The sequence below is a fragment of the Salvelinus namaycush genome, chromosome 3 (assembly GCF_016432855.1).
Source record: "Salvelinus namaycush isolate Seneca chromosome 3, SaNama_1.0, whole genome shotgun sequence".
NCBI lineage: Eukaryota > Metazoa > Chordata > Actinopteri > Salmoniformes > Salmonidae > Salvelinus > Salvelinus namaycush.
This window is the reverse complement of record NC_052309.1, coordinates 58,066,289-58,092,528: the sequence shown is the minus strand read 5'-3', so window position 1 is coordinate 58,092,528 and position 26,240 is coordinate 58,066,289. Positions and strand designations below refer to the sequence as shown.

General features: G+C 42.0%; 1 protein-coding gene across 3 annotated transcripts; it reads right to left on the bottom strand.

The window, feature by feature from the left end:
• Window positions 1-7,548: 7,548 nt before the first annotated feature.
• On the bottom strand, window positions 7,549-26,018 carry LOC120033444 (NLR family CARD domain-containing protein 3-like). Of its 3 annotated transcripts, none has more exons than XM_038979823.1 (11): window positions 25,922-26,018; window positions 25,478-25,667; window positions 24,983-25,102; window positions 21,514-21,731; window positions 18,354-20,145; window positions 18,055-18,228; window positions 17,799-17,960; window positions 17,228-17,401; window positions 15,493-15,666; window positions 12,686-12,732; window positions 7,549-7,954 (listed from the first exon to the last, which is right to left on the bottom strand). In XM_038979823.1, the coding sequence occupies exons 2-11, from the start codon at window positions 25,630-25,632 to the stop codon at window positions 7,920-7,922; spliced, it is 3,051 nt and encodes a 1,016-aa protein (XP_038835751.1). In that variant the 5' UTR covers window positions 25,633-25,667; window positions 25,922-26,018; the 3' UTR covers window positions 7,549-7,919. The 3 variants fall into 3 exon arrangements, with proteins under 3 accessions (XP_038835751.1, XP_038835735.1, XP_038835742.1); XM_038979807.1 differs by lacking the exon at window positions 7,549-7,954 and adding an exon at window positions 11,919-12,592; XM_038979814.1 differs by lacking the exon at window positions 7,549-7,954 and adding an exon at window positions 11,919-12,592 and having other exon boundaries at window positions 21,514-21,659.
• Window positions 26,019-26,240: the final 222 nt, after the last annotated feature.

Here is a 26,240-nt window from a genome sequence, read left to right as displayed (position 1 = left end):
TTGAAAAGGATGTGTGTGCGTGTTGTTTTAGCAGGGGCCTGATCTTGGTGTGGGTGTCTGTGGTTGTTATCTGATGAGAGCAGAATGTGTCTGAGAGAAAAGCGGGGGGTGGGTGCATGTTGTGCAAAGTATAGCTTATGTTGAGAAGTTGTTATAACAAGTTTCCAGTATCTATTACAATTTCTTACATTATTCCCATCATTCTTAGCTTAGCTAAATGGTATAGTTGGTGTGCGTTCTCAATGGACATTAGGGTGCTTTCGTAAATTCGCTCTGGCTATCTACTCCGATTTCAGAGCACTCTCGTCGGAGTGAACCAGAGCGCGGAATAATGAATTTACGAGCGCTCAACACCCATTGAATATGGCCGGTGTCAGTAAACGTCGGCAAAAAAAGCGTAATTAAATTGTTTCCCGCAGCACAGTTACAGTCACCAACGCTCTGGTTAACACGAAAACTGCCTAACCAGCTCTGCTAGGGCGAGTAAAATGGTCAGAGTGGTCTCATTTGTGTCTGGAAGTATCTAGTAAGCTAGCCAACGTTAGCTTGGGTGCTTGACTGCCTCGGCCCGAACGTCCAGTGTATGCTCTGAGAGTGAAACGGTCTGAATTTACCCAGAGGGTTTTGCGTTTTCCATGGAATAGAAACACCATAATATTAATCTAATTAATTAAGCAAGTACCAGTCAAAAGTTTGGACACACCTACTCATTCCAGGATGTTTCTGGTGGTCAAACTAGCAATAACTTGCATTAACAGAAAAAATGGCTGAGAATGAAATGATGTGCCACAGAATTCTGAGGCAGCATGCAAGGTGTGCCGCAGTATAACAGAACTTTTAAAGTAGGGACCACTCTATACAGTATTAAGCTGCTATTTAGCTGGTATTTATAAACTTTTAATAAAAATGACACATAAAATAGCCTAACAATTCTCCTGAAGTATTCCTTGCTGCATCTCTCTGTGTCTGTCTCTTGTTCTCTTTCTTTCTCTTAGAAAAACCTTTATGTGTCTGTGCTTAAGAGTTTAGTGTCTTTCAACATGGCTCCGTCATAGGATACCACCTATCCAACAAGTCAGTTTGACAAATTTCTGCCCTGCTAGAGCTGCCCTGGTCAACTGTAAGTGTTGTTATTATTAAGTGCAAACGACTAGGAGCAACAACAGCTCAGCGGGAAGCGGTAGGCCACACAAGCTCACAGTACAGGATCTCCAATTGCTGAAGCACGTAGTGCGTAAAAATTGTCTGTCCTTGGTTGCAACACTCACTCCCGAGTTCCAAACTGCTTCTGCAAGCAACGTCAGCACAAGAACTGTTCGTTGGGAGCTTCATGAAATGGGTTTCAATGTCCGAGCAGCCGCACACAAGCCTAAGATCACCATGTGCAATGCCAAGCATCAGCTAGAGTGGTGTAAAGCTCACCATCATTGGACTCTGGAGCAGTGGAAACGCATTCTCTGGAGTGATGAATCACGCTTCACCATCTGGCAATCCGACAGAGGAATCTGGGTTTGGTGGATGCCAGGAGGACGCTACCTGCCTGACTGCGAGCCAGGACTAATCACCCAACATCAGTGCCCGACCTCACTAATGCTCTTGTGGCTGAATGGAAGCAAGTCCCCGCAGCAATGTTCCAACATTAGTGGAAAGCCTTCCCAGAAGAGTGGAGGCTGTTATAGCAGCAAAGAGGGGACCAGCTCCATATTAATGCCCATGATTTTGGAATGAGATGTTCGACAAGCAGGTGTCCACATAATTTTGGTCATGTAGTGTATGTCCATTGCACTGCACACAATTTAACTTAGTATTGAATGATGCATGCCAAGATATAGCCTACCAGAGATAAGGGACTGTTGATATTGCAATCACACAACTCAAACGCCGGTTCACCAGTATGAACGAAATTTCATTTATTTATTTTTTACTCTTGAGAACTGTTGTCCGCTAAAGATGATAATCTGTTTGCATCTGCCAATTTATTGGCTGTCCAGTATCCAGAGGACCTGTCCCCAGACCATCCTATACAGTTAATCTCTTTCCGTAACGTGTTGAGGCCAGCTATTAAGGAGAATGAGCAGCTCAATTAAAGATGTAGAACTGCTTATTTGAAGCACCCCTCCCCTCTGCCCAATTTCCCTGATGTTGCTATGGCAATCAAGCTGTTTAAGCTTCCCTGTAACTGTCCCTTCTGCAGAGAGTTTGTTTTCTAAACCAAAACTAATAAAGAACTACCTAAGTAGCATAGACTCTCGGTCTGATATGCGCTTTTGAACACCTGAATAAGATCCACAAATTATTTTATTTAAAAAATGTTTTTAATCTATATTTAATTTGGCAAGTCAGATAAGAACAAATTCTTATTTACAATGACGGCCTACACCGGCCAAACCCGGACGACGCTGGGCCAATTGTGCGCGATACAGCCTGGATTCTAACCAGGGTGTCTGTAGTGACGTCTCTTGCACTGAGATGCAGTGCCTTAGACCCCTGCTCCACTCGGGAGACCTCATTTCACTAGCACCATCGTAGCCTTGACCGCGGCATTTGTTTACTGATATCCCCTTAGTTTCAATCAGTTAAATTATGTATTTTTCAAGGCCTGAGGCACTTTGATCAGTCACATTCTTGAAGCCCAAGAAACAAACACTTACAGTGCCTTCTGAAAGTATTCATACCCCTTGACTTATTCCACATACTGTGTTGTGTTATGGATTACAATTTTTTTATCTCACCCATCTACACACAATACCCCACAATGACAAAGTGAAAACATGCTTTTATGCATCTTAGCAAATTCTCATTTATAAAACTTTTCACCCCTGAGTCAATATTTTGTAGAAGCACCTTTGGCAGTGATTACAGCTGTGAGTCTCTCAGAGCTTTCCATACCTGGATTGTGCAACATTTGCCAATTTTTCTGTCCAGATTTCTTCAAGCTCTGTGAATTTGGTTGTTGATCATTGCTAGACAACCATGCTGAACAATAGACTATTCAACCTTTACTAAAGAATAGTCTAATAGGGATGCTGGCCTTCTAGGCAGAGTTGCAAAGAAAAAGCCATATCTCAGACTGGCCAATAAAAACAAATGATTAAGATGGCAAAAAGAACACAGACACTGGACAAAAGAACTCCGCCTAGAAGGCCAGCATCCCGGAGTCGCCTCTTTTTTGGGCCTTCCTTTGACACCGCCTAGTATATAGGTCCTGGATGTCAGGAAGCTTGGCCACAGTGATGTACTGGGCTGTACACACTACCCTCTGTAGCGCCATATGGTCAGATGTCGAGCAGTTGCCATACCAGGCGGCGATGCAACCGGTCAGGATGCTGATGGTGCAGCTGTATAACTTTTTGAGGATCTGGGGACCCATGACAAATCTTTTCAGTCTCCTGACGGGGAAAAGGTGCTGTCGTGCCCTCTTCACAACTGTGTTGGTGTGTTTGGAACATGACAGTTTGTTGATGATATGGACACCAAGGAACTTGAAACTCTTGACTCACTCCACTTCAGCCCCGTCGATGTTAATGGGGGCCAGTTGGGCCCTCCTTTTCCTATAGTCCACGATCAGCTCCTTTCTCTTGTTCACATTGAGGGAGAGGTTGTTGTCCTGACACCACACTGCCAGGTCTCTGACCTCCTCCATATAGGCTATCTCATCATTGTCGGTGATCAGGCCTACCACGGTTTTGTCGTCAGCAAACTTAATGATGGTGTTGGAGTTGTGCTTGGTGAACAGGGAGTACAGGAGGGGACTAAGCACGCACCCCTGAGGGGACCCAGTGTTGAGGATCAGCGTGGCAGATGTGTTGTTGCCAACCCTTACCACCTGGGGTTGGCCCGTCAGGAGGTCCAGGATCCAGTTGCAGAGGGAGGTGTTTAGTCCCAGGGTCCTTAGCTTAGTGATGAGCTTTTTAGGCACTATGGTGTTGAACGCTGAGCTGTTGTCAATTAACAGCCTTCTCACATAGGTGTTCCTTTTTCCAGGTGGGACAGGGCAGTATGGAGTGCGATTGAGATTGTGTCATCTGTGGCTCTCTCGTGGCAGTATGCGAATTGGAGTGGGTCTAGGGTTTTCAAAGCACTTCATGGCTACCGACGTGAGTGCTACGGGGCGGTAATCATTTAGGCAGGTTACCTTCACTTTCTTGGGCACAGGGACTATGGTTGTCTGTTTGAAACATTTAGGTATTACAGACTCGGTCAGGGACAGGTTGAAAATGTCAGTGAAGACACTGGCCAGTTGGTCCGCGCATGCTTTGAGTACACGTCCTGGTAATGTTGATCTGTTTAAAGGTCTTGCTCACATTGGCTATGGAGAGCGTGATCACACAGTCATCTGGAACAGCTGGTGCTCTCATGCATGCTTCAGTGTTGCTTGCGTCGAAGAGAGCATAAAAGGCATTTAGCTCATCTGGTAGGCTCACGTCACTGGGCAGCTTGCGGCTGGGTTTTCCTTAGTAATCAGTAATATTTTTCAAGCCCTGCCACATCCGACGAGTGTTAGAGTAGTAGAATTAAAATCTTTGTCCTGTATTAACTCTTTTCCTGTTTGGTGGTTCGTCTGAAAGCATAGCGGGATTTCTCATAAGCGTCCGGATTAGTGTCCCCCTCCTTGAAATTGCCAGCTCTAGCTTTTATCTCAGTGCGGATGTTGCCTGTAATCCATGGCTTCTGGTTGGGAAATGTACGTATGGTCACTGTGGGGAGGACGTCGTCAATGCACTTACTGCTGAAGCCGGTGACCAAGGGTCAGCAGGAATCAGGAGGATGGAATTATGATCATTTGCCAAATGGAGGGCGAGAGAGAGCTTTGTTTGCATCTCTGTGTGCGGAGTAATGGTGGTCTAGAGGTTTTTTTTCCCTCTGGTTGCACATGTGACAAGCTGGTAGAAATGAGGTAAAACAGGTTTAAGTTTGCCTGCAATAAAGTCCACTGCCACGAGGAGCGCCACTTCTGAATGAGCATTTTCTTGTTTGCTTATGGCATTACACAGCTCGTTGAGTGCGGTCTTTGTGTCAGCATTGGTTTGTGGTGGTAAATAGACGACTACGAATAATATAGATGAAAACTCTCTTGGTGGATAGTGTGGTCTACAGCTTATCATGAGGTATTCTGCCTCAGGCGAACAATACCTCAAAACTTCTGTCATGACTCTCCTGGTAGAGGATCCAAGGCCTCAGATCAGCTTGGAAAATGGCTGACAAATAGCCAGACCCCCCTCTCTCCCACATGAAAGGAGAGGGGGGCATGGCCGGTTTATGACACCTCACGCCAATCATAAACCTTATGCAGCAGAGAACCCTCTCTTGCTCTTTAGTATCAAGATTGGAATGTCTTTGTTACAGACATTTTGCCACCCAAAAACTATAATGTCCAAAGAGTGAACTTTGGAAGAATATTTATAAGATAGGAATGTTACAAATGGTCAGTGGGGATCTAAAGAATAATAATGTCATATTGCTTTTCATTTTGTGAAGTTATTAACAACTGCATGAACCAAATACTGTATGAACCAAATACACCCTTCGGCTGTTAAGTTTCCTTCCAATATGATGTTTATACAGTATGAATAATGATGAAACTATTTTTGTTAAGACATGAATGTGATTTAAATTTTCTAACGAGATCCTAGTTTTCATGTCCTTTGCACATTAACTAAGCCACGCCCCAAATGAGGTCAGAAGAGCGTGTCAGTGTGATGGAATCGCCCTTTTTGACCAGAGTGCTAAAAAGGACTCGCTAAGAATTAACATACCAGGCCAGCAGACAGCAGCAGACAGCAGCGTGAGCTAAACGTTACAAATGGTTGAAACTCTAAGACCAGAAAACGTGGAGCTGTGGCTACACGGCTGAAAATGGTTAGTAGTTTGAATCTCCACACAAGGCGTAGATGATGAAGACTAGACCTTAATAACATTGCCAGTCTGCAGCTGGGCATGTAAAAGTGGCCCTAGAACTTTGACTAAAGATACGAGGTGGGAAGGAAGAAAATCCTACAGAAAATTTTCATTTTTACCAAGAGTATTATTATATTATTGGTCAATTGACTCTGGCTTTAGCAGTGCTATTCGTAGAGTTAGCTACAGGTAAATAATGCAATTATTCAGCCATTCCTGAACCTGCAACCAAGGCAGTACCAAAACAAGTCTATTTTAGGATTCTGTCTCATCACAGCAGAATCTGTCGAGCTGGGATGGTTGTATCCCCCATATACATAACATTCTATTGATTGCAAGAATTTTGTATAGTAATTATAATTGAAAAACTCTACATTTTTAATCTGCCGTTGTTTTGGGTTCATGAACCATGTGCCATGGAATCGGCACATCGAAAATGTTTTCCCAACTATATATTTTGCAACCTTATGGCGCAGCTGTCCATTTTTGGGTCCTTAAATTAAACTGGTATACTTTTTTATTCATCACAATTTTCTTTAACCAATTCAGGTCTTTAATGTAGGGCCGACAGACAAGTTCCTTACCTTCTCCGGTTCCACTAGCATCCACCATTTTTGTGGTAATGCTGCTATCAGTTGGTTGTAATTTAGGATAGAGCAGACATTTCCATATATTTTTCTTAGCTGCAAGTGTAACATAACTCCACCAGTCCTATTTATGATGTCATTAACAAATATTATACCGTTCTTAATTATTGTTTAATTAATTAGTATATTTGAGTTTAACCATAATATTTGTTGTAATATTTGTTCTGTCTTTTCTGGTGGGTTAAACTGAAGTTGCAACCAGCTTTCTATGGCTTATTTTTTTTTAAATAGTGATATACTGGAGATTATTTCATTTTCAAATAGCCGAAAGTGACAGGTTGAATAAAGAGAAAAAGGCCATTTTTGAATACGTGTGAGCCTTTCTTACTAATCTGCTGGAAAACCAGTTTGGATTTTAGTACAACTTTTGTATGGCTGAAGCCTTTAGTTAGAGGTTCAATGCTTAAATATTTAATTGCGGCTCGGGTGAATAGAACTCCCTCAATGTCCAATGCAGCCTTCTTTGCAATTCTTACAAACAAGCAAAGAAGTAAAATAAAATAATAAGTTTCTAAACATCAAAACGTCCAACCATTGGCAACGCGTCATTCAGGGCAGGTGGGTCATATAGTTGAAGTCGAAAGTTTACATACACCTTAGCCAAATACATTTAAACTCAGTTTTTCACAATTCCGGCCATTTAATCATAGTAAAAATTCCCTGTCAGTTAGGTTTACCAATTTATTTTAAGAATGTGAAATGTCAGAATAATAGTAGAGAGAATGATTTTATTTCAGCTTTTATTTCTTTCATCACATTCCCAGTGGGTCAGAAGTTTACATACACAGTGAAATGCTTACAAATTCTTACAAATGCTTACAAATTCAAGCCCCTTGGGTTCTGCCATAGACTTACATTAGAAGTGCCCATCCAAGAAGGCTCAATGTCATTTGCCACAGATAAAATGATGTCAAATCACGTTATATCTACAGTAGCTTTGATTGGACTGTCAACGTCATACATTCAAAATCTTAGCTAGCAAGCTAGCAGTCATCATCATGAATCAAGTTGTCAATCTACTGGCAAATCCTTTTCAATCTTTGTCATATGAAGAGAAATTATAGATAAAACGTATCGGTGCTCATCGGCCATTAGACATAAACACTACACAGCAAGCTGGAAATAGCAAATTCAACAATGAGTGCTAAGGCTCCACTGCAGCCTTGGGTTTGATCCCAGGCTGTGTCACAGCTGACTGTGACCGGAAGACCCACGAGGCGGCGCACAATTGGCCCAGTGTCTTCCGTGTTAGGGAGGGTTTGGTTGGCCCGGGATGTCCTTGTCTCATCGTGTTCTAGCAACTCCTTGAGGCGGGCTGGGCTCCTACAAGCTGATCTTGGTCGTCAGGTCAAGTTTGAATCATTGGCCATGCTGTCAATCCAGCATGACCTCTGCCGCGTTCAAAACAACTGGAAACTCGGAAATGGGAAATATCAGACAACAGTGAGTTCAAGACAACTGGGAACAAGCTCCGTCTGTGAAAATACAGAAAATAATTTTGAACTGTCATCCAACTCGGAATTCCAAGTCGGGATTTTGGGCCTCATTCTAGAGCCCACAAGAAGGACTGTCACACCACCTTCCTTCAAGTGAGCACAGCACAACAAAGTGAGTCCAACAATGTATTGAATGCTGCTGCATAAATTACGTAATATGCCAGAGAGATATGTATACTGTAGCCAAGAAAGTAATGCTAAGTGTATGTTGTGTAGTAAGCTGTTAGCCCATGTGCCTCACCCTAATAATTTTCACCCCCATCGTTTTTGTGCAATTAACGTATTGTTTGGTGTTTTGTGTTGTGTGGTGGTTTTGCTAGCACGCATCCCAAATTTTGGGGGGGAGTTTGCCCCACCAAGATTTACTTGCTAAAATCGCCACTGCGTCCAACCAAGACGACTGCATTATATGAAGATGAATGAGCTATAATTGTAAATAAGTAATGTGTATAAGTATTGTATTTAGTATTTTAATAATGTGCCTGTAAACTTGCCTTGACAACAAAGTATCCTAATATTGTGGCATTTCAGAACACCTAATAGATATGCTCATGTTGACATGATGTTTATTGAATGTTAAGGTTTGGCAAAATCTGTTATCATGTCATTTGTAGCAGGAGTGTTGTGTCAACCATTTAAATTAACATTCTTCAGACAGCAATATAAGAGATCAAAAATAACAATGGTTGTGAGATTCACTCTATTCATTCAGCACAAATAGAACATTAACTATCTTATCATTATTCCACGTTTATAAAGGTTATTTATTTATTGAATTTATGAATGTAGCATATCACTTTTTTGGATACAGGAGGTTCATCAAGCAGCCCACTATAGAGCTGATGACATATGGCATGACAGATCTTCCAAAGGTGGTGGAGTGGCAATCTTTAACAAGGAACACCTTTGGTACTCGGTTGTCTCCACCAAGTCTGTCCCCAAACAATTTGATTTGCTGTTTTTAAGCACTAAGCTTTCAAATTGCTCTTTGTTAACTGTTGGTGGTATCGTCCACCATCGTCCACCATCAGCACCAGCCTGTACCCTACCTGCCCTAAGCTCTCTCATGGCCCCTTACACTGAGTCTGAATTTGTCCTGCTAGGTGACCTAAACTGGGACATGCTTAAACCACCTGTTTTATGGTCTGTATTCGTAATGGCTGCTCAGTTAAACAACCTGTTCTGATTTGTCATAGGCGCTTGCTGAAAAACTTTAATGAGCAAGCCTTCCTTTATGACCTGGTCTCTGTAAATTAGTATAGAATCATCTTGATCGCCTCTGTCAAATGCTTGGACCTTATTTTTTTAAATGTTTTCAGTGGTATTGTTAACAAGCACGCTCACATAATGAAAATTAGAATTAAAAACAGGTTTAGCCCCTGGTTCAACCGTAATCTGTCAGAGTTACTCCACCTCAAGAACACCATAGGCTCAGCACACAAATGCTCAGGCTGACTGTATGTCGTTCAGGCAAATGAGAAATAGGCTATTCAGAAGGCAAAAGTTAGTTACTTTAAGGAGCGGTTCTCTCTCTGTGGGTCTAACCCCAAGAAATTCTGGAAAACGGTAAAAGACCTGGAGAATAAACCCTCCTCCTCACAGCTGCCCATGTCCCTTAATGTTGATGATGTGGTTGTTACTGACAAGGAGCATATGGCTGAGCTCTTTAATCACCACTTCCTTAAGTCATTATTCCTATTTGACTCAGCCACGCCTCCTTGCACGTCCAACAGTTCTTCGTCTCCCAGCCCTTCTAATGCGACTAACCCTGATGCTCCTCACACTTTTTCCAATGCCCCGCTACACAGCTTCTCCCTGCAGGCGGTCACTGAGTCTTAGGTGCTAAAGGAACTCCATAAATTTGACCCTAAAAACATCTGGGTCAGATGGTTTAGATCCTTTCTTCTTTACGGTTGCAGCCCCTATCTTTGCTCACCTTTTAAACCTCTCTGGGGAGGTCCCCAGTGCTTGAAAGGCAGCCACGGAGCGTCCTTTATTTAAAAGGGAGATCAAGCTGATCCTAACTGTTATAGGCCAATTTCTATCTTGCCCTGTTTATCAAAGTGTTGGAAAAACTTGTCAATAGTATTCTCTCTGGTACGCAATCTGGTTTCCACTCAGGTTATGGATGAATCACTGCAACCTTAAATGTCCTAAATGATGTCACCACTGCCCTTCATTGACTCTTAGCAATGTTGTGTTGCTATTTTTATTGACTTGGCCAAAGCTTTTGATAAGGTAGACCATTCCATTCTTGTGGGTCGGCTAAGGAGTATTGGTGTCTCTGGGGGTCTTTGGCCTGGTATGCTAACTACCTCTCTCAAAGAGTGCAATGCTGTCTCTGCCACTGCATATCACCAAGGGAGTACCTCACAGCCCCCGTCCCCAAAGGAGGCCTTTTGCCTCTTGGTACGCCGTCATTGTAAATAAGAATTTGTTCTTAATCGACTTGCCTAGTTAAATAAAGGTTCAATAAAAAGCACACAAGACACTTTGCCCCTGACTTCTAATTATGTAGAATAGGAGCTGTTTGACGTGGTTTTTGACTTTGAATTAAGACTCATTAATAACAGAATTCACAGCAGTCAACATTCACTTGTTTTAAGCTCTTGTTTGCTCCTGCACTCTCCATTGAGTGACTGGAGAGAGAGAGTGCACGTGAACTTAGACTATACAGGTGATAAAGTCACATCTACAGATTTAACCATTTAAAAGGTGTGAGAAAGAGTGGGAAGGGTGGACGCATGGAATGAACCGTGGTCTCCAATGGAAAGTTGTGTAGGGTGTTGTTATCACTACACTACAGCTCTGCACAGGTCTACCTATTTACTGTACAATAGGCTGCAGTAGACAGCTGAAGAGTACATCCGATAAAAACAAACACTGTCATTCACATAATTATCATCACCTTTGTTCTGTATAAATGTTTTTGTCTTTTACATGTGTTGGCTGTTTCATAGACTGGTCACTCTTCCTGGACACACTGCTGGGTACAGGTTGGTCTTGTCTCTCCTGTTGGATTGGGCTTCAACACAACAGATACAGCTAGACCTTTCAGTCTCTCTAATATTCTGCCTAATGAGGATTATGTTCTTATTTGAATTACTTTATTGTATATGTTTTTTTTGTTCTCTATAATAAAGTCTCCTTAAAGCATTACATAAAATATGTTTTTTTTTATCATTGTCAATATTATTTATATTATTATTACCTCTTAACTTTAACCTCAATGTCATGTTCCCTAGAGCCAGTGACCCCTTCCTCTGTCTTCTCTTTGTGTTGAGGGTCCTTTTTGAGGAAGTGCACCCCATTTTCGCATATAAAAAACATCCACCAATTTGTTAATATGCCTCTTCGTGTGTATTTTTCACTCTGTGTACACGCTTTGAAATAATCCCTGAGATCTTTACGTTGTAGCCTGAATTCACTACCAGAACAAAGTAAGTATGGTAATGTGATGTAAGTGGCTCTGTATCATTCTAGTGACTGATTAGCTTTGAATACAATAACATCTTGTTAAAGTCTGGTTACATTGACACCATAAAAGTGTAATCATAAAACCAGTTAAACCAGTTTAAAGGAAAGGCCATGTTTACAATAAAATCACTGTTTAATCATCAAAAACAATTCCTTTACAGAAGCAGTCAAAGCAATTTGACAAATCAATTTTCAGGACTATAATACAACAATGAAAAATAATAGCAAGATCTGCTTTCCAACTGCTAGTGTTGTGATTCACTTTATTTAGAAAACTACTCCGGTATAATACCTGTGAACCCTAATGAACTAAAAAACGATTTACATAATCATAGGTTGTGTGTGTGTGTGTGTGTGTGTGTGTGTGTGTGTGTGTGTGTGTGTGTGTGTGTGTGTGTGTGTGTGTGTGTGTGTGTGTGTGTGTGTGTGTGTGTGTGTGTGTGTGTGTGTGTGTGTGTGTGTGTGTGTGTGTGTGTGTGTCACCCAGCTGTGTTTGAGCAGGAGTGTGACTTTGCTGAAGACTCAGGATACTCTATTTTATCTGGCACAGGGACACTGTGGAGTCAGAACCCCAAAGCTTAAACCCTGGATAGAGGGGCTCAGTGAAAGTGGCATGAAAGGTATGCAGGTGGGTCAGTGTGTCAGAAGAGACACTGTAGAAGGCCAGAGTGCCGGCCAGCCAGTCCAGATACACTCCTACTTTGTGAGTGCTGGAGGAAGGGACAGATATGGCAGTAGTGCTCTCACTATTGTGTCTGGCAGAGTAACTGGTACTAGAGCATTCCAGACTCCAGGACTTGTCATTGCGTCCAAGCCTAAAGTCAGTAATCTCTCCATTCCTGCAGATTCCTCTATATGTCAGTCCTATAACAGCCTCACTACCACTCCACTCTGCCTCCCAGTAACAGCGCCCAGACAGACCCTCTCTACACAGCACCTGTGCCCAGTAATTAAATCTATCTGGGTGATCAGGATACGGTTGCTTCTCTCCCCCATATGTCACCTTTCTGTTCTCCTCGGACAGAGATAGTTTTTTGAATGCTGTGTTTGGGTCCAGTGTGATTACACAGGCATCTGATGGGGGAGACCAAGACACAATATACCGTGTTAGTAATCAATACAGAGTGTGTGTGTGTGGGGGGGGGGGGGATTTCGGTCAGTACTCACATTTTTTCAGCCCTGATTTCAACCAACCCCCTTTACCATGGTCCACACTGTAGGAAAAGCAAAACATCAGACAGGTGTTGAGTGATACACAAACTGGGTGACATCATCCTACACACGTCGACACCTGCTAGAGTACTGTAAATGTATTGATCTATTGTACTTCAACAGATACTCACATAGGATGGCTTGATTAGGATTCAGTCCTTCTCTCAAACAACCTAATACAAGGTTTATAGGTTTATCCCATTAATGTACTTTGTAATTTAAATTCGTTTTTTCATGTAATACATCCTCCCGTTCCACTCATTTAAACATTATCGAGAGGTTTTCCCAGACACAGATTAAGCCTAGTCCTGGAATATAAAGTGAGATTAATGGAAAATCTCCAGCCAATATCCTTCTAGTCCAGAACTAGGTTTAGTCTGTGAAACTGCTCCTTAACCCTACATGTGACCTAGCCTAATACATAGGCCTACTCAGATGGGAAATGGACGAGGTAGCGTAGTTGACAGCTTTTGAACATATTTTGAAGCAATACTTGGTTTATTTTCCTGTTATAAACAATGGAGTAAGACAGGTACGCTATGCTTGAGACATTTATAATTCATATTATTTAAAGGATCAATCTGAGACTGCTAAAACAATTGTTTGACTTACACACACCCATTGATTCTTGAAGAATATAACTTACATAAATGCCTCATGAGCTTAGTCCAATTGTACCCCACCAGAACCAAATTGTAAACAAACACTGTTTAGCTTCTGAATGTGTAACAATGTGCACTGAGAGTCAGGAAGCAAGTTCAGAGAGTGTTGTAATACAATAAACTGAACATAATACAAAACAAGAAACACTAACAGCACACAGACATGAAACTGAAACCGAAACAATGACGCCTGGGAAAGGAACCAAAGGGAGTGACATTTATAGGGAATACATCATTTAAACATTCAGTGTAGGTTGGAAAAAGTATGTGAACACCTAGGCTAATAGAGTCAGGAGTCAGCTAACCTGGAGTCCAATCAATGAGACGAGATTGGAGATGTTGGTTAGAGCTGCCTGCCCTATAAAAAAACTCACAAAATTTGAGTTTGCTACTCACAAGCATTGCCTGATGTGAACCATGCCTCGAACAAAAGAGATCTCAGAAGACCTAAGATTAAGACTTGTTGACTAGCATAAAGCTGGAAAGGGTTACAAAAGTATCTCTAAAGGCCTTGATGTTTATCAGTCAACAGTAAGACAAATTGTCTATAAATGGAGTTCAACTGTTGCTACTCTCCCTAGGAGTGGCCGTCCTGCAAAGGTGACTGCAAGAGCACAGTGCAGAATGCTCAATGAGGTTAAGAAGAATCCTAGAGTGTCAGCTAAAGGCTTACAGAAATTTCTGGAACATGCTAACATCTCTGTTGACGAGTCTATGATACCTAAAACACTAAACAGGAATGGTGTTCATGGGAGGACACCACAGAAGAAGCCACTGCTGTCCAAAAAAAACATTGCTGCATGTCTGAAGTTCGCAAAAGAGCACCTGGATGTTCCACAGCGCTACTGGCAAAATACTCTGTAGACAGATGTTGTTTGGAAGGAACACACAACACTATGTGTGGAGAAAAAAAAGGCACATCAAGCCAACATCAAAACCTCATCCCAACTGTAAAGTATGGTGGAGGGAACATCATGGCCTGGACGGCCTGCTATAATCGAAGGGAAAATGTATTCAAGTTAATCAATACATTTTCCAGAGAATGTAAGGCTCTGTCCACCAATTGAAGCTCAACAATAGTGACCCATTCACTTAGCTATATGTGGCTGGGAGGTGGTTATAGCTTTCACATAACCCATCAATTTAGGGTAATCTAATAATTATACAATATTTCTAGACACTTCCAATTTGATATTACTATGCAAGTAACCAAATTCACTATACCGTTTACTCCTTCTGTATCCTGTGCATGTGACAAATACACCTTTATTTGATATAGTGTGTGTTTATCAGAGACGGTAATGTGAAGAAACACATGACCTGCACCAAAGTCAGATTAGGATATAGGCCAAGGAGTAGATAGTATAGTAAACAACCAACGATTAAGACTGAAAGAAGTAGCAAAAAATACACTATCTTACTATGTTTAGCACATGGCCTCACATGTGAATCCTTAGAGATTGGTGGGGCTAAGGTTTAAGAGGGTGTGAACAATTCTTAATGGGTGTAGACAAAGCTCTCCATTATGTGTACTAACACATTCAATGGCCATTTTCTAAAAAAATTAGTTTACAAATTTGTGTGGAGGCCAAAGCTGGGGTTGACGAGGAGGCATGCAGCCTCCTCAATCTCGGCTAGCAGTCCCTGCCCCTGACAGCAGATCATTCCTCATCTTTGGCCATCACCGGTTGGAAAGGTAACATTATAGCTATACTTGTTAGTCGCTAATGGTTTGTTTGTTAGCTAGCTACAACGTAAGCTAACAGAAATATACAAATTTTAAGCTAGCTACTGGTTGCCAACAGGGCCAAGTAGTCAATACAGCAGAACGACATCACAGCCTTCTTAAATGTCTTCTTAGAGAATCCCTATGTGAGAACGTTACATTTCTATCCATCCTTCTAGTGAGCGGATCGCTGTGTCATCTGCTGACTAGTTAGGGAATTGAGTTCTCAACCAGTGTGCCAAATTTAGTTAAGTAACATGGAGTATTGACGGAGAAATGACGAAGGATATCATCGTGTCTATAATAACATGGATCTGATGTCATAAACAATGTTAAATGACATTATTGTCAACAGTTGCCTGCTGGCTACATACTTGAGTTTCTCCAGTTTCCAGTGCGGATCCTCAAGTCCAGCAGAGAGCAGTCGCACTCCCAAGTCTTCTGGGTGATTGTACCGAAGATCCAGCTCTCTTAGGTGTGAGGGGTTTGACTTCAGAGCTGATGCCAGAAAACCACAGCCTTCCACTGTGATCAGACAGCCTGACAGCCTGAAAATAGATGATTGTTATTTTAACAACATTGCTGCTACCTTATTGTGGAAAGAGAGATTGGCAGCTACATCTTAAAAACTTCTTATGGCTGCAATCCCGTTAACGGGATCAATATGACAACAGCCAGTGAAAGTGCAGGGTGCCAAATTCAAACAACAGAAATCTCATAATTAAAATTCCTCAAACATACATGTATCTTATACAATTTTAAAGGTAATCTTGTTGTTAATCCCACCAAAGTGTCCGATTTCAAATAGGCTTTTCAGCGAAAGCACCACAAACGATTATGTTAGGTCACCGCAAAATCACAGACAAACACAGTAATTTTTCCAGCCAAAGACTGAAGTCACAAAAAGCAGAAATAGAGATAAAATGAATCACTAACCTTTGATGATCTTCATCAGATGACACTCATAGGACTTCATGTTACACAATACATATATGTTTTGTTCGATAAAGTTAATATTTATATCCAGAAACCTCAGTTTACATTGGCGCCATGTTCAGAAATGCCTCCAAAATATCCGGAGAAATTGCAGAGAGCCACGTCAAATAACATAAATACTCATCATAAACTTTGATGAAAGATACATGTTTTACATATAATTAAAAATACACTTGTTCTTAATGCAACCGCTGTGTCAGATTTCAAAAAGCTTTACGGCAAAACACAATATTCAATAATCTGAAAACAGCGTTCAGCCACATAAGCAAGCCATACAGTTACCCGCCAAATTGTGCAGTTAACAAAACTCATAAAAAGCATTATAAATCTTCACTTACCTTTGCTGATCTTCGTCGGAATGCACTCCCAGGACTCCCACTTCCACAAGAAATTATAGTTTTGTTCGGTAATGTCCATCATTTATGTCCAAATAGTTATTTTTGTTAGCGTGTTTGGTAAACAAATCCAACGTCAGGAAGCGCGATCACTATAAGCTGACGAAATGTCCAAATGTCCATGTTCCGTAACAGTCAGTAGAAACATGTCAAACGATGTATTGAATCAATCTTTAGAATGTTTTTAACATAACTCTTGAATAACGTTCCAACCGGAGAATTACATTGACTTCAGATGAGCGATGGAACAGAGCTCCCTCTCATGTGAACGCGCATGGTTAGAGCATGGTCAGGTCATGGCAGACCTGACTAATTCCCCTCTCATTCGGCCCCCCTTCACAGTAGAGGCATCAGACCAGGTTCTACAGACTGTTGACATCTAGTGGAAGCCGTAGGAAGTGCAAACTCATCCATATCTCGCTGTGAATTCAATAGGATCTTGGTTGAAAATCGACCAGCCTCAGAATTCCCACTTCCTGTTTGGATTTTTTCTCAGGTTTTTGCCTGCCATATGAGTTATGTTATACTCACAGACATCATTCAAACAGTTTTAGAAACTTCCGAGTGTTTTCTATCCAATGTGACTAATAATATGCATATATTAGCAACTGGGACTGAGGAGCAGGCAGTTTACTATGGGCATCTCTGTGCCCCTTTCATCCAAGCTACTCAATACTGCCCCTGCAGCCATAAGTTGAATAAATACAGGAATACTGACCTCAGAGTCTCCAGTTTACAGTGAGGATTTCCCAGTCCAGAAGAGAGTAATTTCACTCCTGAATCCTGAAGGTCATTGTCACACAGGTCCAGCTCTCTCAGGTGTGAAGAGTTTGAGCTGAGAGCTGATACCAGCATTGCACAGCATGTCTTTGTTAATCTGCATTGTTTTAGTCTACGTAAATAAAAAAGATCATAAACATTTGAACATTTTAACTTTTTATTCATAAAACCAATAAACTATAATCCCAAATAATGTTTCCTAAAAACCAACACAATGTCAAAAAGTATGTACACCAGTTGAGGCTGCTGAGGGGAAGACGGCTCATTTTATTTGCTGAAATTAAGTGAATGGAATTGTATCAAACACATGGTTTTCCATTCCATTCACTCCATTCCAGCAAATGCACTCAATTCAATCCATTATTATGAGCAGTCCTCTCCTCAGCAGCCTCCACTGGTGTACAAAAACTAACTGCACTGGCCTCAAAGTATACAGTTTACAGTGGGAATTTCAAACGGATTGGTAATAGATTTCACAAAATGTGTGCACACAAATTCATTTGACTGACCTCAGTGTCTCCAGATTCCCCAGTATACCAGAAAGCAGATTCACTCCTGAATCCTTCAGGTCATTGTCACTCAGATTAACCTCTCTCAGGTGTGAGGGGTTTGAACTCAGAGCTGAGGCCAGAGAAGCACAGCCTTCCTCTGTGATCCAACAGCCTGACAGCCTGCAGAGAATGTATCATGATTTCACAAACAAACTACAAAAACATATTTTGGGTTTAATTAAAATATCAGTGTGAACACACAAATATTATTCACCTCATTGTCTCCAGTCTACAATGTGGATCCTTCAGACCAACAGTGAGTAGTTTCACTCCGGAGTCTCCTAGACAATTGTAGCTCAGATCCAGCTCTCTCAAGTGTGACGGTTTTGACCTCAGAGCTGAGACCAAAGAAGCATAGCCTTCCTCTGTGACTCCACAGCCTGACAACCTGCAGAAATATTGTTGTGGTTTCACAAACAAACTGGAGAAATATATTTTTGGTTTGATTATAATGCAAGTTGGCCAATGAAATACTATACATTTGGTCTGGGCTATAGTCATATGAGTACGTACAGAGCTTTTCTGCAGCACCTCACAGCTGGGAGCAGTCTCCTACGTCCCTCTTGTGACGTGGTGTACGTCTTCAGTTTAAACTCATCGAGAACGTCCTCTGACATTTGCAGTATGTAGACCAGCGCTGAACAGTGTGCAAGTGAGAGGTTTTGGGATCTCTTCTCTGACCTCAAGAACTCTTGGATTTCATCCTGTACTGAATGGTCTTTCATCTCTATCAAACAGTGGAAAAGATTGATGCACCTTTCAGGGGAGATGTTCTTCTTCTGCATCACCTTAAGGGATTGGATGGTTTTCTGGACGCTCTCTGGACTGCTCTCTGTCTGTCTTACCAGACCTCGTAGGAGTTTCTGATTTGATTCCAGAGAGAGGCCATGAAGGAAGCGGACAAAAAGATCCAGGTGTCCATTCTTGCTCTCCAAGGCTTTATTAACAGCACTCTTCAGAAGCTCTTCCAAGGATTGCTCATTAGAAACAACTCCAGTCCAGAAGGACTTCAGTGCATTCATGTTATTGGTTGTGTAACAATGATATACATAGACAGCAGAGAAAAACTCCTGAATGCTCAGATGGACAAAGCAGTACACCATTCTCTGAGACAACACAGACTCTTCTTTAAAGATTTCTGTGCACACTCCTGAGTACACTGAGGCCTCTTTGACATCAATACCACACTCTTTAAGGTCTTCTTCATAGAACATGAGATTGCCCTTCTCCAGATGTTCAAATGCCAGTTTCCCCAGCTTCAGAAGAACTTCCTTGTCCGACTCCATGAGCTCCTCTTGATCCATCTCATCACTTCCATGATACTTCTGGTTCTTCAGATTGGTCTGAATGAGAAGGAAGTGTATGAACATCTCAGTCAGTGTCTTTGGCATCTCTTTTCTCTTGTCTGTACTTAACATGTACTCAAGGACTATTGCAGAAATCCAGCAGAAGACTGGCATGTGGCACATGATGTAGAGGCTCCTTGATGTCTTTATGTGTGAGATGATTCTGCTGGCCAGGTTCTCATCACTGAATCTCTTCCTGAAGTACTCCTCCTTCTGTGGGTCCTTGAACCCTCGTACCTCTGTCACCTGGTCAACATACTCAGGGGGGATCTGATGGGTTGCTGCTGGTCTTGAAGTTATCCAGAGAAGAGCAGAGGGAAGCAGATTCCCTTTGATGAGGTTTGCCAGCAGCACATCTACAGACGATGTCTGTGTTACATCAGACACCATTTCATTGTGCTGGAAAAACAATGGAAGTCTGCTTTCATCCAGACCATCAAAGATGAACATAGCTTTACATCCAGCAAGTTTCTTCACATCATCTATGTCTAGATCTGTGTGGAAGCTGTTTAGAAGTCTGAGTATACTGTACTGTTCATCTTTAATCAAGTTTATCTCCCGGAAAGGAAGCACAAATATGATATCCACATCTTGGTTTGCCTTCCCTTCAGCCCAGTCTAGGATGAACTTCTGCACAGAGACAGTTTTTCCAATGCCAGCGATGCCCATCGTCAGCACAGTTCTGATGGGTCTGCCTTGGCCAGGTAAGGGTTTGAAGATGTCATTGCAGTGGATTGCTGTGTCCTGTGAGGTTGGCATTCTGGATGTTGTCTCTAGCTGCCACACCTCATGTTCATTGTTAACCTCTTCACTCTCTCCTTCTGTGATGTAGAGCTCTGTGTAAATTCTGTTCAGGGGAGTTTGAATCCCTGCTTTTACGATGCCTTCTATCACACATCCATACCTCCCTTTCAGATTGGTTTTATGAATCTTTAAAGCTCTCTGCAGGCTGTCATCCACTACAAGGGAAGAATGAAAAGGATGTGTATCAAATAAATACATTCACGTTATTGTTATTTTCTGTACAGTGGCAAGAAAAAGTATGTGAACCCTTTGGAATTACCTGGATTTCTGCATAAATTTTACATAAAATTTGATCTGATCTTCATCTAAGTCATAACAATAGGCTTAAAGAGTGTGCTTAAACTAATAACACACAAATTATTGTATTTTTCTTGTCTATATTGAATACATCATTTAAACATTCACAGTGTAGGTTGGGAAAAGTATGTGAACTCCTAGGCTAATGACTTCTCCAAAAGCTAATTGGAGTCAGGAGTCAAATAACCTGGAGTCTAATCAATGAGACGAGATTGGAGATTTTGGTTACAGCTGCCCTGCCCCATAAAAACACTCAAAAAATATGAGTTTGCTATTCACAAGAAGCATTGCCTGATGTGAACCATGCTTCGAACAAAAAATATCTCAGAAGACCTAAGTTTAAGAATTGTTGACATGCATAAGGCTGGAAAGGGTAACAAAAGTACCTCTAAAAGTCAATCCATGGTAAGACAAAGACCAACATCAAAACCTCATCCCAACTGTAAAGTATGGTGGAGGGAGCATCATGGTTTGGGGCTGCTTTGCTGCCTCCGGCCTGGACAGCTTGCTATCATCGACAGGAAAATTAATTCCCAAGACATTTTGCAGGAGAATGTAAGGCTATCTGTCCGCCAATTGAAGCTCAACAGAAGTTAGGCGATGCAACAGGACAACAACCGAAAATAGTAAATCAACAACAGAATGGCTTGAACAGAAGAAAATGCGCCTTCTGGAGTGGCCCAGTCAGTCCTGACCTCAACCCGATTGAGATGCTGTGGCATGACCTCAAGAGAGCGGTTCACACCAGACATCTCAAGAATATTGTGGAACTGAAACAGTTTTGTAAAGAGGAATTGGTCCAAAATTCCTCCTGACCGTTGTGCAGGTCTGATCCGCAACTACAGAAAATGTTTGGTTGAGTTTATTGCTGCCAAAGGTGGGTCTACCTGTTATTATTAAATCCAAGGGTTCAAATATTTTTTTCAAACTGCACTGTGAATGTAATTGTCTGAACACGGTGTGTTCAGTAAGACAAGGAAAATTATAATTGTTTGTGTGTTATTAGTTGAAGCGTTTGTCTATTGTTGTGACTTAGATGAAGAGAAGATTTTTTTAAATCTATCAATTTATGCAGAAATCCAGGAAATTCTAAAGGGTTCACATACAATACTTTTTCTTCCCACTGTATTTTCTTAACACATGCTAACTAAATGAAAAGCTCCAACTAAAAATGTGATATACAGAAAACATAAGCATGGTTTGAACAATGAAACAAATTGTCTTACTCTTTTCAGAGCCTCTTGCATCACTGGGTTCATTTAGTTGCTGTAGTACTGGACATGTTCTGGATCTCTTTCTACACTGAGGACAGCCATAGTCTCCAGAAGAACCAGTCTGCTCCTGGTATCTGGTGATGCACTGTCTGCAGAACCTGTGTCCACAGTTGATAGAGAATTGATCCCTTGACCCCCTCACACACTGCACACCATGATTACAGATAGTCCTGAATGAATCGTGAATAATGATGAGTGAGAATGTTACCGACGCACAAATATCATAACCCCAAGACATGCTAACCTCTCACCATTTAAAAAAAATATATTTTTTTAAAGAAAATTAGGGGGTAGATCAGCTTTAATATTGCAGATAGATTGTGGCTTCCATCAATGTAATTGTCTGCATAATTTCCAATTTCTAAATATTGTGCATTTAAGATAAACATTTTTGCTAAGATTATTATTATATTATTGATCGATTGACTTTTCAAATCACCCAGTTGTGCTATTTGCAGAGTTAGCTCCAGGTAAATGTTGCAATACTTGAGCCATTCCGGAACCTGTGACCAAAAACAAGCTACATGTGGACAATACCAAGACATGCTAACCTCTCACCATTACAATAACAGGAGAGGTTAGCATTTTTGGAGTGTATGATATTTATGCCTCTGTAACCTTTCAAGCAACGATGTTGAAGTAATAGGCTGTTTTAAAACTCTGTCCTAGCCTACCTCTTTCAGGTAACACATTCAATGAAGTAATAGCCTTATAATTAGCTAACAAATGATGGGTATTGCATAAGCTTCTAACTTATAGCCTCTGTCTCTTGCGCAATACGCACCTGCGCTCCGCTGGCCTCTCTCCTTAAAAAAACACCCCTTTGCTCTTGCTGTCACAGAAAAAGCTAGACTAGAATAGCTTGCTGGACATTTTTTAAAGCATTTCTTATACTAATAGGCTATTCGAAGAGGGATGCAAGCTCTTGTTTGCTGAATGTTAAATACAGCAGCCAAGAGAACTCATGGGGAGTTTGAAAGAAGAGAATGTGCGATGGCGGTAGGCTATAGCAGTTATTTATTCAGACCCATAACCACTCATTCTCCCGAAGAGAATAGCCTGATTTTGAAGGAGAGAGGAAATCTCCTCTCTCAAGCCAGGTACTAGGACCATTGACGTAATGATGCCACGAAAGGAAGAGGACGCTTAGCAAACTGCCGACCGTACCCCTTTGTCATTGTCCTTATCACTCATGGTGAAACTACGCATGCCCGCCACTGGACGGAGCCTGCTGCCAGTCTCCCATACATTATCTCCTGCAGTGGATGGGAATGGAATGGGATAATTAGTATTTTTTTGTCATGCTTGTTTTCATATCCACGCCTCGACAACCGTGTGTCTGAATGTGGGGAAGGAACTGTTTTTATTATACTCACACCTGGACGATACCAGACTCTCGATACCCCTGAACTCAAAGGAACCTTGGGTAGAAACAACGTTTTTTTGTGGGACCGCTATTCTGATACACGGCCCATACTGGCTTCGGGGACTTTGACAACCAGTGACTTGCCCCCATTGACCGAGCCACTTGGGAGCACTGTTGACACAGTAAAATGCTTGGGGAGCAGGGCCCCGAAAACACGGCACCTTTCCCGGTCTCTAGCTAGGGTTGTGAGGTCTGCCTCTTTCCCCGCATCGCGGAAGAATCTTCTTTGAACCCGCTCTCCTTCAACGCAACATATGTCTGTGACAAGACGTCCACCTCTGCCCAGAAGCAACTAGACGGTCAAAAACTGACCTAGAAGCCGTCCCCTTACCTAGGGCAACCCACCTCTGGCCCTGTTCTTCACGCCTCGGGAACATCAGAGTCGCCCCCATGAAGGATTTTCATGGGATAAGGACCTGCTCTGTTTTTGTTTCTCCTCAAAACAGGCCTGTAAGGACTCCATAGCCGAGCCAAACAACTTTGTTGGCAAAACTGGCTCATCCAAATATATCCGTCTGTACCTCTCAGGAATCCAGGACCATGTCAACCAGAGACACCACAGTCACCCCATATCCATCCCCACAGCCAGGATAGTACAGCTGGACAGACCTAGTACAAAATCAAGCGTAGAACGGATTTTGATGAGAATCTCTGAAACCAAATTCCCCGCCTTCACGGTCTTATTCAGCTCCTGTAGCAAATCGATATTATACATCTGCAGCATTGTGACCACATTCAATGATCGGGCTGCCACACCCTCAGCCTGGTAACACTTTGTCCAGCTGATCTGCCGAGAAACGACACTGTTTATTTGGAAGCACCATACTAGGATTAGCCCCCTTGTTAGCCTCTGGAGCTAAGTAACTCGCCAGCGTTCCATCCATCGGCGGTGTGCAAACAAGCCCCACCTCCTCCATATACTCTACAGCCTGGCTGAATGAGGGATAAGCGACGCATCACCACTGCAGGGACCGGAAGTAAATACCTTCCCAAAAATGCTGGAGGAACTCTGCTGCCAGGGAGAAGACAGCCAATCCACACCCAGGTGATCTGCCGCCCTATGACCCAGCTCCATCAAAGGCGTATTAACCACCAATGGTTCACTCTCCCTCGGACTGATGTGATACGATTCACACTCTTAAAATCTTCCAGAACAAACCAGGGATATCCAGACTCTGAACACTGTCAGAGAAACCGGACATACAGTATATAGGGAAGGTAATCAGGCAGGTGATTGAGTCCGATGAGGCGCTGATGTGCTTAACAATGGTGACAGGTGTGTGTAATAATGAGCAGCCTGACAACCTCGAGTGCCGGAGAGGGAGTATACGTGACATTAGCGTGTTTCCACCTCAAGCAAACGGGATAGAATCTTTCATTTTCATTGTGAAACCACATGCCCTAGTGTACGGTCAGAGGTTCAAACTTGGCTGGTTAGCCTTTCTGAACGTACTCTTACCACTGTCTATCTTAGTCAAGCAAGGAAGCACTGGCTACACAAGTAGAACAGAAAGTAGTGGGTTTTTAGCCAACACAAATCTTACCCACGCAAGGAAGCATTAGCTACACAAAAGCAGAGCAGAAAGTAGTTCACTTTTAGCTGACACAAAAACCGACCCAAAACTTGCAACATCTAGGGGGTGAGTACTCTCTCCCCACTCACAGACACCTAAGTCAGAGACAAATCTCATAGTCTTCGTGTGCTTGAAAAGTTTGTAGATTGGGTGACGTTCTTCCTTCAGGCGAGCTGAAGAGCGAAGAATTTAGGAAATGAATGCGAGCCCCGGTATTATAGCCAGGAAGGCAAGGCTTCCGAGGGCGGGGCCCGCATTCATTGACTTGTTGGGCGTGATTTCAGTTTTCAGGTGAATACGATTGGTTGTTGACTCCCGTAGTATGTTACATCGAGTGGCCGACTGAAAGGATAACCAAACTTAGCAATGTTGTAGTATTTACCATACTGTGAGTTGAAAGTACTGTCTCATTCCAACAAACCTTTGGTCAAAGGGTGTTGATCCTCTTTTGAAAGATGCTGGATGATCCATAGACCAATCACTCTTCATGGACAGGCAGCTGGGTACTGGAGACCCTGCTCTCTTGTTCTGGTTGGAGCCTCTGGAATTATTAGCAAGTTTACACAATAAAATGCCAGTTATCAAAGCTTTTATCAATGACAGCAAACATTTATTAATGCTGATACATAATGGGAAACAACAAACATCTATGAAATAATATGACATCATCCTTTATAGCATAATAATCATCCCCAACATCATCATCATCCTTTGACTATATCATCCCACCTTGGATTGATTACCTTGCTGTCTGAAGCCTCTGGAATTATTAAGTATATTTCCACTATGCGTTTGTGGTTATTAAATCCTATAGTATTCCATACAGAAATGATAGGTAGATATTTAATACTATGACAAAAAAACATTGTGGAATTCCTCCTTTTACAAGTGATATCATGTATAGCAGTAACCTTACTTTGAGTCCAAGGGCATTGGTCCACTGATAAAATTCGGAGGATTGTCCATAGAGCGATCACTCTTCATAGACAAACAGCTAGGTACTGGAGACTCTGATCTCTGGGTGTGGGGGCTGGCAGTGCCCCCCTCCTCTCTTTCCCAAGAGACACTCATTTAAGGGGTATCTTGCTACTTCCAGGATTAAAGTTCTATAGTCGCACACACATGCACCGGCATACACACACGCACACACACCCAAACACACCACTTGGATGACACACACTTCCTTGATCAAACGTATACTTACTAGTGTCTAATAGGCTTCATAAAGATTTGCAACACTACACAGAATGGCACATGATAAGTCGATCAAACACCCATCAAATGATAAAAGAAGTTGTCCCATAATTCGGGATTAACTTTTTCTGCTCAGTCATTTAGATTATTGTTCTAAAATACTTACTTTACTTTCTTTAGAGTTTACAGGCTATCCTGTTCTGTCATCTCAAAATGGATCCTGGACATGAACAAATTTACTTTCTGTTTCAACTACGCTTTCTCCACACCATAAGGATTAATCATTAACAACTGTGGTTAGACAGACAGAAACAAGGACATCAAATTCTCCCATTATTTCCGGGTCTTTTTACACACATTGTATGGTAATGTCACAGGTGGGCTCTGGACCCAGGTCTCCCATGGGAGAAACCAACGTCTTAACGAATAGCTGAATAGGAAATTCTCCCTTGGCTCGAGGTTGACAAGGATTTTGAGGTCGCAAA

Bases quoted from the DNA above. Each gene is read 5' to 3' on its own strand.
- LOC120033444 (XM_038979807.1), bottom strand. From the start codon at position 25,632: ATGAGTGTCTCTTGGGAAAGAGAGGAGGGGGGCACTGCCAGCCCCCAC. The intron at 21,732-24,982 runs GTTTGTTGGAAT...CGATTCATTCAG, and splicing joins TCAACACCCTTTGACCAAAG to GACTATCTGTAATCATGGTG. The intron at 15,667-17,227 runs GTCAGTATTCCT...ATCTATTTTCAG, and splicing joins TGTAAACTGGAGACTCTGAG to GCTGTCAGGCTGTCTGATCA.